This window comes from Acomys russatus, chromosome 3, assembly GCF_903995435.1.
Source record: "Acomys russatus chromosome 3, mAcoRus1.1, whole genome shotgun sequence".
Classification (NCBI taxonomy): Eukaryota; Metazoa; Chordata; class Mammalia; order Rodentia; family Muridae; genus Acomys; species Acomys russatus.
In genome coordinates, this window is record NC_067139.1 from 58,056,392 (window position 1) to 58,075,338 (window position 18,947).

Below are 18,947 nucleotides of genomic sequence, written 5' to 3' on the forward strand. Positions count from 1 at the left end.
GGTACAATTCTAAAGAAACATAAATTAAAACTTTCCAAAGTTTGTCATACTATCAAGAATCTTAGCAGACATATAAAAAGTACAGGTAAAGAAAATACATGACTAAGAGCATCTTTAACTTACCACACTATGCCATATAAGTGCCATATACTGGAAATCAAATGCAGTAGCAAAAAAATGACTGAGTTTATACAAAGGAACAAGATACAGATGCTAGCCAGTGTCTCATCAGCACCATCGTCACTCACAAGAAACCAGAATTCTTTTTAAAGAGCTCAAAGACAAATGAAGCTGTCAATTTAGCTTATATCCTTTATGATCATCCTTCAAAAATGAAGGTGAAATGAAGATATTTTAGATAAACAAAGGTTAAGTTGTCATTGGCATACCTACATTGAAAAAAAAAATCAGAAATTTTCAAGTTAAGAGGGGTGGAAGCTAAATATGTAGAGGAGGAAATGAGAAATTCCAGAGACAGCAAGTAAGTGGGAAGTGTGTTTTTAAAAATGTAATGATATCTTATATTAAGTTCTTAAGCAGACAGCAGTCTTTAAACTATTTAGGAAATAAAATAATAGTCTTTAAAAATAAACAAAAACTGGTAGGGTTGGGTGTAGTGGCAAACACCTATAATTCCGTCACTTAGGAGGTAGAAGGCAAGAGGGTCATGAGTTCCAGGTCAACTCAGGATACATGGTACAGTCTTGTCTCAGCCAGTCAATAAAGCAACGTAAAACACACACACACACACACACACACACACACACACACACACACACACACACACACACACACACACATACACACACACACACACACACACACACATACACACATACACACACACATACACACACACATACACACACACACACACACACACACACACACACACACTGTTCTGTTATGAGCTCATAAGGCATGGAAATAAGTACCTTGGTCATTCCACAATGAAGAGTGGTAGGTAAAATTATGTTGTTATAGAGGTTTTAGAGGAAGTGGTGCTTTGCATTCCTAATTAAGTCGAGACATACTGTACACTGGAGGAGTGTACTATAATCCCCAAGGTGACAACTGAGAGTTTTATTAAGGGATATTGAAAGCCAAAAGATAAATTAAATGGTACACTAAAATATATTCAATTAAGCCAAGAAAAAATAGGAGAGAAAACAGAAACAAGGGTAGTAAATAAAACTATACCACATATTCTATTGAGTATAAGTAAACAAAAGCATCTCACTCCAATCCAAAGGTTTTCAGAATGAAAGAAGAGCAAGACTCAAGCTGGGCAGTGGCCGCACACACCTTTAATCCAGCACTGGAGAGACAGGCAGATCTCTGTGAATTGGAGGCCAGCCTGGTCCTACAGATGAGTTCCAGGACAGCCAAGTCAAGGCTACACAGAAAAACCCTGTCTCAAGAAGAAAAGAAGAGGCAGACTCCACACCATGGTGCAGGTGTCCCTAGGAAATACCAAAAAGAATGACACACTAAAAACCCAGTGCAATATAAGCTAGAATACAGGCAGAAGTAAGAATCTTTCCCAATGGCAAAAGAGTCAATGTACTAGGAAGACACAATAATTTGTAAATGTGTAATAAGAGACCTTCCAAATGCATGAGCAGGAGTTTATTTGGAGCAGGAACACCAAAGAAGAAACATGCTAATCCATGCTCACACCTGAACATGCAGCTCCCACAGATCAAAGAAGGCTTCCACTTGAAAATAATTCAAACTGAAAAGTGACAGAAACAAAATACATGAAAATGGAGACAGGGAATGCAATCCTGGCTCCATTTAAGGGGAAATTCATAATATCCTTTCTTTCCATTAGGAAAGAAGAAACTGAGGCCACATAGAATAAATCACAGGCTTGGTGTTTACAGAAGGAAACTAGACCTCCAAACTACATTATTTTTCACTTTTCCTGAAGCTTAAAAATACACAAAATTAATCTATGGTGTTGCAAACTGTTACAGTGGTTTCTGTGGAGGTAGAAGGGAAATGAGTATAAAGGAGACAGAGGAAAGAGCCTGGACTCACTCTGTAGATCAGGCTAGCCATGGGAACAGCAGTGGTGGGCAGGTGGGAAGTGATGCAGGACTCACTCTGTAGATCAGGCTAGCCATGGGAACAGCAGTGGTAGTCATGTTGGGGAAGTGATGCAGGACTCACTCTGTAGACCAGGCTAGCCATGGGAACAGCAGTGGTGGGCAGGTTGGGGAAGTGAGGCAGGACTCACTCTGTAGACCAGGCTGGCCACGGGAACAGCAGTGGTGGGCAGGTTGGGGAAGTGAGGCAGGACTCACTCTGTAGACCACGGGAACAGCAGTGGTAGGCATGTTGGGTAAGTGATGCAGGACTCACTCTGTAGACCAGGCTAGCCATGGGAACAGCAGTGGGGGGCACATTGGGGAAGTGATGCAGATACTAACCACTGCCATCCTACCTCAGGATCCCTATCCACCAGAGCCTCCTAGCCCCCCATTTTGAAATCAGACCACTGTGTTTATAAGACAAGTAACTTGCAGTAGGGAGGGGAGCAGAAGGGCACACTGGGACACTCTACTACATCCCAGCTTCATCTCTTGCCTAACTCATACTGTAAGCCCTCTGACTGACCCTAGGCAATTTCCCCCTTACAACAAAGACAACTTACTATAGAAGAGTTTGCAAGAGAAGTCCTTCTGCGGGATTCACAATTCAAAATCACATTTTCCCCCTCCGTGCACCAATTCTGTGCAATTGGCACTTATTTGAGACAGCTTTCAGAGAAAATATGTTTGTGGTTCAAAGATAAGCAGGTTTTTAGTAAACTGTCAAAAGGCTTTTTCTTTCTTCTCTTTCACTGCCAATGGAAAAAATTCCCAGAAGAATTGGGGCAGTGGGTAGAGGAGGAGTGGAGGGAGAGAAAAAGGAGGGATAGGGGAAGAGAGAGGAGACACTCTGCCTGGGTTTATTAGGTATGTAGATCAATTTTGTGGTAAGTTATCTGTATATCAATAGGCTATGTGGTTGAGGCTGGGGCTCCCCACCTCTCCTCCATGAATAAAGAGGTTTGTTATCAAAATTATGAGAATGATCACAGCAAAATGTATGTGATAATAACATGCTAGCTGGTTGGTGAAAATCTTTGTTTTCACCATAATTACCAATCCTTTGACAAAATCTTATATTAATGCACAACATAAAATTTTGTAAAGGGAAATTGTCATTTTCAAAGACCCTCGGCATTATCAGCTGTTCCTATATGTTGCCCTAATGGAGACTTTGGGGAATAAATACTAAACCAAGAGAAGAGCAATCTAGAACCATAGGCAACCAGAAATAGGAAGGAGCCAAAGGGAGAAACTTAAGTCTATAAGAAAGCTACCCAGCCCTCAAAGGCCAGGCAGATGGCTTTCTATAGGAAGCTGTTCATTTCGGGTTGTTCTCACACACATGAGAGGCTGCATTTTGCCTCATGCCTCAACATCATTTTTAAGTGCTAACAAAATAATGCCACAGTTAGGATCCTTACAGAGGGCTCTAAGCTGCCAAGGCCGCAGCCTGGAGGAAAACAGTTAAACCTCCAGAGAGACTGTGAGAAGAATTTAAAAGTCAAACAAAACCCTGATAATAAAGACAACTGGGAAGGGGTTTGCTCTTAATGATGCTACCAGCACATAACAGATTTTTCACTTTTACCATTTGGAATGAGGCAGTGATGCCAAGCTACTATGGAAAGTTATTCCAGGGGCAAACATATCACCTCTTTTCTCTTAGGGGAATAACGAAGCCAGGAACTCTGAAATGTGAAACTATGCACTGTGGGAAATGTCAGTAACAGGACAGGATCCCTCCTGGTCTTACTACACGGTGAGCAGATGGTATCTGAGGTTCTTTTTAATAGAAACAGTCCTCTGGCAGGGTCGCAGAGAGGTCAGCAGCACCCAGATTAACAATTGATCAGCTCTAATGGACCATCAGTGCAATAAACTCTAAGCCCAGGCTCAGGCCTGCTACCTCATAATAGCCACGGGCTGACACCCCGGCCGTTAACGGACTTGCACTTAATAGCATCAGAGCTTCAGCAGCTTTGAAGCCTCCCTCTGAGCAGGGACAGATGCTCTGATGCACATCCCTGCTATCAAAGGCCTCTCTTTTACAGGTTTCCACCAAAGAGCACACGTTTGCTCTGACCCTGAGATTTCAGCGAGGTCTGAGGTCAGGATAGTGAGTGGCACCCATAATACCAAGAGATTACTGCAACATCTCCTTGTGTTCAGGCGACAGTGGTGCCCTCTGCTACTTGTTCATTCACATAAAGAAAGGGTGAAGAAAGAATGCAGACATACAGAGCATTCCCAGAGAACAGAAGCTACAGGCTACTTTTCTTGGTGTCTGTTTTGTTTTTCAAGAGATTTCAATGCTTCGTTTGTGTTCACAGCACCACACTTGACAGAGAGGGCCGGTTGCACCTCGCCAGAATTTTATTCTACAGCTGTAATGGGAAACTAGAAAGGTCTGGGAAGGGAACAATAGCTTCAGACTGCAAAAGAGAATCCCTCCCTCAGCATCTCCCAGAATGCCCCAAGTGTTTTCCACTGCTGAGGACCATATAATCCCTACAAGCCAGCACGCTGACCCCTCCCCAGCACCAGCCCACCTATGCTTCATTGAAAACAGATTTCAGAATAAAGCGGACTGTAAATATCAGAGACAGGCATGCCAGATTTTCCCAAAGGGCTCTGATTTCCAACTTCTCTTACTCTCTTGTAAACTCACTCCTTCCTGCTAGACTCGTGAATCTAAATACTTGCTCCAGGAAAAGTCAGAACCACAGCAAAGCCAGACAATTCAACAGTAACACCATGCTACTATCTGATACACAGCCTGCATTCAAATCTCTCCAGCTCAGCACCGGCACTGAATCACACATCCTTTCTATTGTCCTGGGCCCCTAATCTCCACTAACGTGAAAAAAAAACAAAAACAACAACAAAAACAAAAAACAAAAAAAAAACCCTCAGAAGTTTTCTTTCTTTCTTTCTTTTTTAAATTTTTTTAAATTAATTTATTCTTGTTACATCTCAATGTTTATCCCATCCCTTGTATCCTCCCATTCTTCCCCCCCTCCAATTTTCCCATTATTCCCCTCCCCTATGACTGTTCCTGAGGTGGATTACCTCCCCTGTATATGCTGAAGTTTTCTTTCTTGAACTTGTCATTTTTAACGAGAAGTCCAAAGAGTTATTCTACAGTTGCTTCGCAGTCTATAGTTATCTGGCTAGTCATTTTGGATAACATGCGACCTGAATCACTAGGGTGTCACTCATTACATGGCTGATAATGAACACCTTCCTGGTTGTCACATATGGAGCAGGCTTCTAGCTAGCAGAGGTGCTATTTTCCCCACCATATTAATACAATATATATATATAATTTGTAGAGAGACACTTTGACACTGTCAATACCTTGCTCTCGCTCAAGGCTTACCCATTATTTTAGGGTCCATTGAAGATTCTTGCCTTAAATGATTATTTCTTTAATCTTTTTATATCCATTTTCCTTATATGTGTTAGTTAACTTTTACTGTGAGAAACTTTTATCCTTTAAAAACAAAATATGTATCTACCTATGCACCGGTGCATTGTTCGTGTGTACCAATGGATTCTTATTTTACTTTGTTTTGAAAAATATTATTATATTCATTTCTTTATTTTGAGGGGTAAGGTTGGGGCTAAGTAAATGACAATGCGTGTGTGTGTGTGTGTGTGTGTGTGTGTGTGTGTGTGTGTGTAGGTCAGAGAACAACCTGAAGGAGTTGATTCTCACCTTCTACCATGTGGTATCCAGAGATGGAGCTCAAGTCATCATGGTGGCATCACCTTTACTCACCAAGCCAGCACAGTGGCCCTGGATGTTTACTTTAATTGCTATACATGGATTTAAGTTGGTTTGAGGGGCTGTCTCTTCCAACCAAAACTCTCAGGAAGGCACCCAGGATTCCAAAAGGCAGACAGAAGCGCCCCCTGACTACACACTCTACAGGCTCTGGCCGTCTTTCCACCCAGGAACTTGCTTCCTGGCCCTTTCATTAAACCCCACCCTACTCGAGGCCATCCAGTCCTCTGAAGTAAGGGCTTGCTAAAGCCAGGCATGGCTAGTCAATGGCCTCCCACTCTTCATAAAGCCACCATGTAAGGATGGCTACAGGAAGGGAAGGTTCCTGTTGCTATACTCAAATTTCCTTTTGCTAGACTCTGCCCTTTTTCTTACAATCTTGCTCAGGATCCTGTGCCAACATCCCATTGCTTTCCCGTTGTTCATGACTGTCCCTACCACTTCTCCATACTGCCCCTCCCACGCCTGTCTACATTTCTGCCTGCTTTTATGTTTATGCTACCTCTAACAGCAACACCCGGTTTATGTCCCTGATAACTTCTGCTGGTCCCTCCAGACCATCTTTAACATTCTCAATGACTCAGGAGACTGACCTCTACCAGCTACACCACCAGCTACAGTATTCAAAGACGGGACAAGAAGAAAGCAGGATAAACCTGGACAGGTCTGTTTGCCCTTATAGTCTCCCTTTGCCTGCTCACCATGAATAACTGTGACTTCTCCACCAAATACCCTTTCCCTATAGTCACTCCCCTGGGCTCTGGAACTCCCTTCTTCCTATAACTTTCTCAGGCCTGAAGTACATTGTGGATTTCTCTTAACGTTGACTGCGTATTTATAACTATTCTTTTTGTTAACCTTTTATCTATTCCACCCCCGCCCCCATTTTAGTGTAGCTATGAGAAAGAGACAGATCAGGACCAAGGCTGCATTACAAACACCATTTTTGGTCACTTTAAGATTTGTGTTTCTCCTTATTTTCCTCACATAAATGAAAACTGCAAAATAAACACTACATCCTGATTATGAACACACAGTACCAAAAGAAATTTTGTTTTGACAAAGAGCAGACCTAAAAATTGGGACTTGCTCCTTCTGTTTTATTTGCAGTGAAGAGAAGGCACAAAAACCCAAAATCACAGACTGTTCAGATAAGCGCCTTCCGGAGGAAGCTAGAAAGGTCTTTTTGCCCGCCTCTCTTTTGCTATATCTGATAATATTCTCTTCAACCAGTCTACCATGATTATATCTACTACAACAAATTTCTTAAATAGATATTGTTTAAGCATAAGATTGTTGTTTTTAATAACTAGTTCAAGGTTAAATCCATTACAACCTTGCTTCCAGTCACTTATGTTTCAAAATGCAGCCTGGGAAACAGGAGTTTGGATATCTACCATTTAATCATTTTACCATGGAGAATCCTAACAATTACCATCAACTTAATGATATAATTCTTCCCCCTTATCAGGAAAATTCACTGAAATCTGGTAGACATGTGAGTCTGTGACATCATCTACTGTAACTGCCATTGGTGGAACCAGACTGAGGATTGCTACCCTCATCCGACAAGGGAGAGACATATGAATGCCAAGTCAGTACCATCCTCTCAAAGCTTTTCTCCTCAGTCACCGAAACACACCAACCATTTGGCTCAAACTATATATAGACTGTTACCTGCAAGTCAGCATCAAATTCATGCTTCAGATGCGCGTCCTCTGCAGCCTCCACCAGACGCTGGAAAACAGAAGGCAATAGTCAGAATCAGGACTGTGACCTGGACTCCACCGCACGGTATGAAGAGACAAGGGTAATTCCCTATCTGAAAAGGACGGGTCACCGCATTGGTATATGTACCTGCTTCCCTGAAATGGATAGACATCCCATCACAGTCAAATTTCAGTTTCGGCCTTCATCATCCAATTATGTCTCCTAACATAAGGGTTTATTATAGTGTTCATTCATGAATGCATGCATGCATTCAGACCCTGGCGCTTGATTCTCAATGAGGTTCCAAAACTTATCCAGAAAGGGCATAACTTAGGTATCGAAGGTCCTTAATCAAGATTGAGTTGCTCTGGACCCAATTCTCGCAGATTTGGGGTCTTCCCTACTGGTTTGGGAAAGACTTCTTATTTTGATTTCATTAATCATTGATTGCCAATTCTCTCTGCTTCAGTTCCAATACATCGTTATCAGGAGATAGTTATTTGTGTTTTATTATATGCCAATGCTATTTTGATAGTGTATATCTCAAGAAGATAATCAAGATAAAATTAATACTCAAACCCCACGAAACCACAACTTTTACCCTTTTGACAAACTAGACTCAACAAATTCATCATCACTTCCTTTTGAGGTAGGTGGACAGAGCTCAGGGCTGTACACATAGTGGGCAGGCACAGTCCCATAGACACACATGTACTTCCCTTGCCTTTAAGAGGTAAGGTTTCACTTTGTAGCCTTGGCTGCCCTAGGACTCACAGTCATCTGGCCCCTACATCCTAAGTGCTGGGATTGTAGACCTGTGCCACTCTATCTGCCTCACCTTCACATTCTTATAAAAACAATTTTATGACATAAAGAAAATTAGGTAGCTATCAAAACCATTTTCCCTTAACCTGAGGATGCAAACAGTAATATATTTTCTATGAAAATATAGGTTAAAGAACATTACAGAAAACTCTTATTCATTGAAATAATATTTCACTAATATGTCATAAATCCCAATCATTTCTATTTTTTCCATGGTTACCTTTGCTGCCTCTGCTTACTTGCTCTGACCTTGTCATAGTTTGCTCTTTATCACTGTGATAAACACCACGACCAAAAGCAACATGGAAAGGAAAGTTTAGTTCATCTTACAGCTTACAATCTACCATGAAGAGAGATCAGGGCAGACACATAGGGCAGGGACCTAGAAGCAAACACTTGAACAGAAACCACGGGGCTCACGACTTGCTTAGCATGGCTTACTCAGCTTGCTTTCTTATACTACCCTGGACTACCTGCTCAAAGGTAGCTCTGCTCACACTGAGCAGGGCCCTTGCACATCAATCACTTATCAAAGAAAAATGCTCCATAAACTTGCCCATATGCAATCCGATACAGGCAATCCCTCAATTAAGGCTCACTCTTTCCAGAAAACGTCAGCTTGTGTCAACTTGACCTAGAAAAAAAAATCAACACAGACATGATAAAAAAAAAAAACAAAAAACTGACCTTAATGGGCCAAGTTTGAAAATTTATATTTGTGTTGATCTCTTAGTTGTCAGGAATCAACAGACAGACATCTCATGATTAATTGGATAAGACATGAAGAGGCTGAAGTGTATGGGGTAATGGTAGAGACTGGGCAATGGTAGAGGCTACCCAAGGCTTCTCCTCCATAGGCCATGAAGAGAGAGACTCTTCATAGAGAACCTTCTAGGAGGAACACAAATCATATTTTTCAGTCTCCCTTCAGTACATCACCAGGGACGTCTGCTCTGAGCCATCAAGAACAGACCCTGAAGAACATGTAGACCCACAGATGGAACACCTCATCTTCATTCTGTGTCTGAAGCTAAGCTACCTTCGCTGTGGCATGCCAGGAAAGCCCCTACCTTGCTCTGGGTCCTGGATATCTCCCCTAAAATGCATGGTGGATGAGCATATAGGTGCAGTTCTCAAAGTGTAGTGCCAGCATTGCTCACCTGGGAAAGTGCTAGAATTGAAAAGTTCCAGGTGCTACCTAGAAGCCACCCAAACAGAAGCTCTGAGAGGCCCAGCGATGTGTTTTCACAAGAGCTCTCTCCAAGTGCCATTGCTGTTGCTGGAGCTGGGCACCACAGGCTAAAAACAGCGTTCATTTCACAGTCTACCTCACCCTGGGGGCTTAAGTATTACCCACAAAAAACTCTAAGATTTCTCAGGTCTCATTCATATTTCTGGGTACATACACATTTTCACTTTAAGGCATAAAAGTCTTTACAGAAGAGAGACATAAGATGGGAGGAATGAGAACAGAAAGTGAAGAAAAATAGGAAGAGACTGGGTAACACTGCCCTATAGTTTAGTTGGATCATGATGTTCCCAGAATCTTCCCAGTCAATGTAGCCTGTCAGCCCCCAGGGGCACAGTGTGCACTCTGTACATGTATCTTCATGCATTGTGACAGATGAGTGACAAGAAGTAATAGAAGAAAGCTATGTCTATGAGGGCTTGTTCTTTTAATCTTTGTGTCAGATTGTAATTGCTATGAATATTTTATGGAATCGGTTCCACGTGGAGATTTATCGATAAACATTATGCAAAACTGATCACTTATATTACCAACACTACTCACACATTCTGGGTACTCGCTTACTGAAACACCTTTAAGAGATTTTTAATGGTGCCTAAGCACACTGAGAACCCAAAAGAAAAATAATAAAATATCTAAATGACCAAAAAAAAAAAAAAAAAAAAAAAAAGACAAAATAAAACCTCACAATAATTGTCATAATGAAAATGAAAAGAGCAAAATAATTGGAATAGACTAAAACAATAAAGTGGTTTAGGACTAACAAGAAAACAAGATGGAAATGTATAAGTTGAAAGAATATATGAAGAGCATCCCACATATAACATTTGACCTACATAAGACTATATGACCCTGTATGGCTAAGTGTATCATACACATGAACCCCATGTAATCCCATACTAAGTCCTATGTGACATAGCGTGGACTGTATTTTATGTCTAACATTACATTCACGTATGCAGTTTAGGAAATACTACTCAAGTGAAGAGAGTCAGCCGGCAGCTGCCCATCCCAGCTGCTGCATGGGAAGCTGGCAAGAGCTTTAGGACAAGGCTCGTAGTGGAAGGATGCTGCTGTCTGCACAGCGAGATGCAGACCTATCCCAATCTGTCTGCTGGGGCTAATGAAGGCAAGCCTACATTTTCTGGTAGATTGTAGGGGAACCAGACCTGAAGAAAAGGCTCTATTTTGCTCCTAAGAGTTGTGAGAACCAGCATGTTGAAAACTACAGGCTTTGGATGAAGAACCAATGACATGTGACTCTTTTTAATATGAGTATCATGTACCTTAAATTTACCTAAACTTGAATCTGAGGGAAAGAAGTTATTACTGTTAATAAAATAAAAATAAATGAATATTCACCTAACAAAATGGAGACTGTTTGAATTCAAGCTCTGGTATGCAGCCTCGGAAAGCAATAGCCTATAGCATCTTTCTCCTGAGCAAATATCCTTATCACCCAAGTCAAATGAGATCAGCTTTAAAAAGTAAGTTTGATTATCATTTGCAGGCAAGGAAAAATTCTATTAAATTGGCTAATATTCTCATGTAAGGAACAGCCACAGAGCCTGGGGAGAGCGGCTTCTCTATTATGTCTGTTAGAGAGGCAGTGTACTTTTAATAATAATAAGTTAATTTTCTCTTATGTGAATTTTCCTTTTGAATCTGCAGATGGGATTACAGAATTGAATGTGGTTTTTAATTAAACTTGGATACTGAAAAATTTTAAAAGGCTTTGAAGACTCCAGCCTGAGCTTTGAGGTAAAGGAAAACAAAAACGTTGGCCACAGCTTTCCCTATCCTCCTCTTTAAAGCCTCCTTGCACTATAAAAATGGTAACAATACAGTGGAATGTGCACACTGGTCCCAGACAAAGCACCTACTGGCTAAAAGGTAGTAATTTCTCAGGCGAGCCACACTGCCCTGCTTTTTATATTTCTACATAACTCTTCCATTTTAGTGAAACAAATACAAACAAGAGCCATCTTTATAAGTAAGAAATGCTAGAGGCCAGGGGCCGTGGACAGTATTTATAGCTGCAATGAAGGCAAAGCGGCCGAAGGGACGGTGGGGACAGTAAAGCACTTTTAAAGCATTTCGCTGACCATCACATCTCACTTCTTGTGACAAGGACCACATGTGTGCATCTCTACAACACTGTAGAAAGCACGATCTCTCGTTTCCTCCCCAAACACTTAAATCAAGGTCAGAGGTAAAGACATCATATAGACCAAACTTTCCATCATGGCCCAGAAGGCTGGGCAGACAAGGCAAGTCACAGTAAGGATTGGATGTGAAGAAAATAGGGTTTTGTTGTTGTAGTGCTATTTTTTCTTTTGTCCTTGGCTATTTTGGCTTAACAAGGGCTGAAAAGAAAACATGGATGTCCTGTGACAAGCGGGAAAGAGAATGGAACTAGAGGAACTTGCTCCGGACTCCTGCTGATGGAACAAGCAGGAATGAATTGTGTACAAATGAAAAAAAAAAAAAGTGCTCATGAAAATCCCCAGAGTTAGAAAGAGACAATTACAGATGAAAACCCTTAAAGCAAAACAGTCATATAACAAAACACATGGAAGAGCAAAGAACTATTTTTACTCCCCCTGTTAAACCTAAAAGCCCTGTACTGTAAAAGCTGCTATAATGTGATGCTTGCATTTAGCAAAGATTTCAAAACAGTTCATATATTTTAGTAGCTTTTGTTTAACATTTTGCAGTAATACATTTAATACTCCTATGAGGGTTTTAATGCCATTTAAGAGATGAATTCTTCCTCCAAAAAAGATTGGAATTCGACTATATTGACTGTAAAGAACAAATCTGTAATCATTAGCCTGGGTTTGGGCTACAGTGAGGACTGGTGCAGAGTCAGCCAATGAGTTGTCATTATCATCCAGGCCAGGATTCACCTATCTCCTCCATCATATCAACATAAGCTAAGTGTACAGAGGGTGGGGCAGGGAGTCACCCAGGCAGAATTCATCGCCAGTGTATCCAGAATGGCATGATTTGTTTTCTTCTTCCCCTCAACTTGGTGAGTTTTGTTTTAGAGTTGATGGAAAGAGACTTACAGTGTTTGTGCATCACTGTGTACTCAGAACTAACATGACCAGCAATGTATTCCATGGAGAGGTTTGACCATGACGTGGGAATGAGTCAGAGTATAAGGACCATGGAGACCCAGGTTTCACACAGTCATGTGCTTCAAAACCCAATACATCCCAGAATTAAAATGACATACTGCTCCCCTCCTTAGGGGTTGTTAGTGCATCAGAAATTGTTTCCAGGACCCCAGCACAATGAGATTGGCTTGATCCTGAGATGCAAGACGCATTTCTGTCTTACGCCAAGAGTCATAATTCATTTAAGAATCATTACAGGGGCTCCTTGGGTAAGAGCACTTATTCTGCAGGCCTGAAGATCTGAGTTCAAATCCCTAGCACTCACATAAAAATACAGGCACAGCTATGCATACATGTTAACGCCAACATTAGAAAGCAGAGACAGGTGGACCCTATGCATTCACTGGCTGCGCAGCCTACCCTAAACAGTGAGTTCTGATTCAGCGAGAGGCCCTGACTCAAGAAAATAAGGCAGATGGTTTTATAAGAAAAAATGCCTGGTGGCTCTGCTCTGGCCTCTGCATGTGTACAAACTGGTGTCAGCACCTAAACACTCATGTGCGTGTACCACACACAAACCTCACGCACACAATATATACCAAATGCATGCGCACATACACACACACACATGCACATAGACCATTAGATTGAAAAATATTAAGTAAGATATTCAAATTGACATTTTTTTTTTGTTCCTACTGATGATGAAATCTTTTTTCCCCTCTGGTCCCGAGAGGTACTTCCTAGCTCTCTGGAACAGAGTAGGTTAATTGAAGCTGCTTCCATTATTAGCATAATTAGAATTATCTCCATAGTGGGGCTTGGGACCACTAGCAATCTGAGAAACATTGGGAGGTGATTCACAGAAGGGGCACAAGGGAAAATGGATATTTACAGATTAAGAGGCACGAGTGCCACCAGGAAGGCAAGGGCATGTCCCAGAAACAGCAAGATTCAAGCCACACTCTTGAGAAATGGGAGCATCCAAAAGAAAGGTGGGAGCTAAGGCAATGCTTTAGCCCATGGGAGTATCGAAAGACGCATTAGTCAAAACCCAAACAAAGATCATATTATTAGCTAAACACCCAATTGGCCTTAACCCAGAACAAAGGGAAGAATCTGGAAAGACTGACAATGGTAGAAACAGAAGGCAAGGCATCACTGTTTCCGACCACCGTGCTGTGGCCGCAATTGAAATCCTATCTGAGATTCTAATAATATTCCATAATCTTTATTGATACAAATGTTTTTACTTTTCAATTCCAATAGAAGTGGCAAGGATAATTCACCAACTATAAAGAAGATCGCTCTTTGCAGGAAAAACAGCTTTTAAGAAGGCTTCATTATTTCTTTTTGTTCCTGCAGAAGAAATAAGCTTTGTTGCACACGAATGAACAGTTTGTGTAAAATGACCTTCTGCCTGAAAGCGGCAGAGCTTGCTTCTGCTTTACAAACAGCAAACATTTCAAAGTGGATTAGAAAAGTGCATCTATACCGTTTCCAGAGGAAGCGGGCATCAGAACAATGGGCCAGACACCTCTTTCCAGTGCGCCTTTCGGACTGATCCTCCCTTCCCTCACACCTCCCCTTTCCCGTCTCCTTCACACTGTGTGTGCGGGCCTTTTACAAGACACAATAAGCCCAGAGTGTTCTATCAGGAGGCATGATCACAATCAATAGCAAATTATCTTTGTTTCCACAGGAGGTACCTGTTATCAACTAGCGGCTGATTGAATTAATAACCTGTTATCAACACGGCCGATTTCCAGACTAAGACCATTTCATTCGACATGCCAGGCTGCATCTGCTGAAGTGTGGCACTTGCTAAGCTGTGAAAGATGGGGGGGGGGGGGGGATGGCAGGCAGCTGAACTGAGCTCAAAAGGCTACCCAAGAACCAAGGGGGTCCTAAGGGAGGTGTGGAGACATGACAGTCTTAAGCCCAAGCCCAAGACACTCTTTCCAAAAGGAATCGGTATTTGGGGAATATCTTGGGGTTGACTGTCAACATCAAGGCTATTTAGATAGAAAACTAGAAAAGTCCACTCTAGGGTATTTCCTTTGTTGGTAATGAACTCTGCTTTGGGTGCATGTATGTGAGCATGGTGCATATGTGTGGGATGTGTGTACATGCATACGAGGGTATATGAACCAGTACATGCATGTGCAGAGGCCGGAGGAGGATGTTGAGTGCCCTGCTCGATCACTCTCCATCTTATTCCTTTGAGGTTGAGTCTCTTGCTGAACCTAAAACTGGGATAGTAGCCAGTAAACCTCAGGGATCCTCCAACCCCCACGGATCTGGGCTCCAGGTGTTCATGTGCTGTATCCATAATATTAGGACTGTCCATATCTTCCCAGGAGGACAGTCAAGGATCAGTAAAAGTGTGACCTAAAAATAGACATTTGTTTTCCCACAATGAGAGGAAAATATCTTCTCCTGTAACTCTGACAGTTGTGACGCCCTCATTGCAGTCCTCCCTGGGCTTCCTTGGAAATGATGACCAGGACTCCCAACAGCACATCACTGAGGCTAGTGCCCAGCTCACCAGAGAAGTGGGAACACCTGTCCCAGATCAGGTGAATCATGTTTAAGGTAACAAGGTGCGAATATAGTTTAGAAACAAGTATTTCCTAAGAACCGACCAGGTACCTAACACCTCACCAACCACTGAGTGGGACCTTGAGAGACAGGTCTGGGAGGCTTCTGGCCCGTGAAAGAAAGAAAGAAAGAAAGAAAGAAAGAAAGAAAGAAAGAAAGAAAGAAAGAAAGAAAGAAAGAAAGAAAGAAGAAAAACACAGGCCTTAGATCCCAAGGGCAGGGATCTAAATCCAGGCTCTCTGCTCATGACTTGCTTGGCATGCAATGAAGCTGCGTGCATGGCTTTGCATTTCTACTAAGCTGGAGCGAGATGGTCTTCACTCTGTGCCGCAGCGTGTGAACACGGGGGGAACGTGCGCACGGGATGCTCTTAAAGGATTCCACGCAGGCACGAGATGCTAGGAGGACAAGGTGTGGAAGAGACAAGATTTCCCAGAGTAAAACAGCTTGACGGGAGCAAGGACTCTCAGGGCATCTGCCCCTCTCGCGGTTTGCTCTCTGGCAGACAGAAGTTGGAGGAGGGCCTCAAGTTCATGGTTACACGGAGGTTATGTGGAAGTTAATTCTGCCACCAGGGAAAGGACTCCAAACCTCATGTTCAAAACCACAGGGCTGTGCACCTGCTCCTCCTGTACTACGTTCAAGAGCTGCCCTCCACTTCCTCTTTCAGCTTTACCAGCAGAACCTGTGAGCAGTGAGGCTGAAAATGAAATAGATTGAAAGCTTTGACTGATGTCCTCCCAGCGACAGGGACACGGAGATTAAGCTGTTGGACAAAACAAGCTCCCTTGATAGATGTGCATATGAGATGCTGCATGGACCCCAGCAAGTGTGGCAGGGAGCCCCTTGCCACCAGGCTCACCATGCGTAGGAAGCCAACGTGTACTTCCAACCAGAAGAACATCCACGATCACGCCGACTTCACCTTCTCGGGGTGGATTTAATTGCATCTGAGACATGGGGAAAGCCGTTCGAATCCCCCCTTTGCTTTCTCCTTCCACCTTCATCCAAATGTTTACAGGAGCAATTTCAGTTTGTGAAGGGGAATGCGTTGACCTCAAGAGCTGGCTTTGGGGGTCAGAAAATGCGAACTTTAATCTTGGCTCCAGCAGTCCTGTGACAGTGTCGTGGCCAAAGTTCTTGGCACATAGTAAATAAACACTTATGTTAGCTTTTTGCTGCTGCCACCGCCGCTGCTGCTGCTGCCGCTGCCACTGCTGCAGCAACAACGGGGCAATTTCCCTGGCCTTTGCTGCCTTAGCTCTTCCACTTATCTAGGGAAACTTTATTCATGGTGTGAAATCCCTGCCTGCTAAAAAATAGAAAAGGTTTGCTTTCTGATCATGTGACTAGTGGGGACCAGAGGAAACTAAATTCAGAGAAAGGGTGGGGCGAGGGGCAGAGGCAGAAGGCCAGTGAAGGCAAAGGGATGGCAGTTGGGTGGTGAAGCCCACACTTGCAATGGTTAATCACGAAGGTCAACTTGATACATTTAGAATCACCATGGAAACAGGCCTTCACCTGTAAGGGAGTTGCCATAGTGGGTTAACTGAGGTAGGAAGATTCCGATGAAATGTGGGTGGCATCATTCTTTAGGTGTGGGTCCTAGACTGCATGAAGAAGGGAAGGCTGTCTGGAAGCAGAGCCATCACCCTCTTCTTCCCTCCTGCACATGAAAGTGACCAGATACCTCACGCGGCTGCTGCGATGACTATACCATGGGGGACCACACCCCAAAACTGTGAAGCAATAGAAACCCTTCCTTCCTTGCCTGCTTTCAGCCAGCATTTTGTCACAGTGATGGGCAGAGTAAGTAAGACTGTTCTACATCAAGGCATGGTAGAAAGGAGGGAGAGAAGGATGGAGGAAAGGATGGCGAAAAGAGAGAAGGGAGTCGAGAAAGAGAGGAAGGAAGAGGTAGGAGGGGGAAATGAAGGACAAGAAGGGAAAGAAAATACATAATAAGAAAGGGGGAAGGGGGAGGGACAAACCAGGGCCCATGGGAGGGAGGAATGGCAGGGAGAGCTCTAGGGTGAAGGCAGAGAGGCAAGGGTAACATCCCCACCCCCCAAGAGCCAGGAAGACCAGCTCAGGTAACACCATGGGCTCAGGCTTCCACACACAGGGCGGCAAAGTTACCTTTTCACAGGGCTCCGTGAAAGATAACAGCCACCAAAGCACTACTACAGTGCCAGAGGGGAGTGAGTGACTGTGCCTTCCCTTCCATGGGCCTCCAGCACATGGGACACCTTGAGTCTCTCAGTCTCTCTCTCTCTCTCTCTCTCTCTCTCTCTCTCTCTCTCTCTCTCTCTCTCTCTCTGTCCCTTCCTCCCTCCCTCCCCCTCTCCTTTTATTGAAAATTTTTTAAAAATTAAATATAATTACATCATTTTCCCCTCCCTCCAATTGTACTCATGTCCCTCCTTCACTCCCTTTCTCTCTCCCTCTCAAATCATGGCCTTGTTTTCCTTTCTTGTTATTGTTACACATACACACACAAATTTGTCTTAGTTTAACCTGCTACTTGAAATATATTTTTCTCTTTATCCCTGCACATCTTGTAGGCAGGGCAAATTTTCAGTTGAAGGTTTTTTGAGTGGGTTGGTATTCCCCTCGCTCCACTAGAAGTCCCTCTTGGCTAGAAGGTGGCCTCTTCAGTTTCCATATCCCTCATATCGTCCCAGGAGCCTTTCCTGTCGCAGGTCTCCAGCTTGTGGCAGAGATGCCCCTAACCTCGGTTTCCCTTCCTACTCCAAGCCTCCTCATCTCCTGCCCTGGCTCTCTCCACATCTGATCCCCACCCTCTTTTACCTTGCCACCCCCTCTCCCATCCAGCTCCCTCCCTCCATCTACTTCAGATGTCTATTTCATTTCCCCTTCTGATAGAGATTCAATCATTCTCCCTTGGGTCCTCCTTGTTACTTAGCTTCTTTGGGTCTGTGGATTATAATATGGTTATCTTATACTATATGGCTAACGTCTGCTTATAAGTGAGAGTACATACCAGCAGAGATTGAGGGAAATTTCCAACCAATCCCTGGCCCAATCTGAGACCTACCCTATGAGAGAAAGGCAACCCCTGACAACTATTGACAATGCTCTGCTCTGCTTGCAGACAGGAGCCTAGCATACCTGTCCTCTGAGAGGCTCCATCTAGCAGCGGATAGAGGCAGATGCTGAGACTTCCAGCCAAACACTGGGCAGAGTGCAATGAGTCTTGTGGAAGAGTCGGGGAAGGGACAGAAGGACCTGGAGGGGACAAAAATTCCACAAGAAGACCAAGAGTCAACCAACCTAGGGCCGGTGGGGTCTTACAGAGACTGAAGCACCAACCAAAGAGCCTGCATTGTGTAGTCTACAGATGGCTTGGTCTTCGTGTGGGTCCCCTAGTAAGAGGACCATGCACTCTGTGGACTCTGCTGCCTGCTCTCAGATCACTGCCCCCTAGTGGGGCTGCCTTGCCTTGCCTCAGTGGAAGAGGATGTGCTCAGTCCTGATAAGACTTGATGTGCTGGGGTGGGTTGGTAGAGGGGAGGGGATTTTCCTTTTCTGGG

General features: G+C 43.4%; 1 protein-coding gene across 1 annotated transcript in view; it reads right to left on the bottom strand.

Annotated features, from left to right (window-relative positions):
* The window catches only part of Cacna2d3 (calcium voltage-gated channel auxiliary subunit alpha2delta 3), an 811,541-nt gene that overhangs the window by 541,184 nt on the left and 251,410 nt on the right, over positions 1–18,947 (bottom strand). Inside the window, exon 4 of the mRNA XM_051140839.1 lies at positions 7,564–7,623. Within this exon, the coding sequence (XP_050996796.1) occupies positions 7,564–7,623 (60 nt within the window). The remainder of the gene's footprint in view (positions 1–7,563; positions 7,624–18,947) is intronic.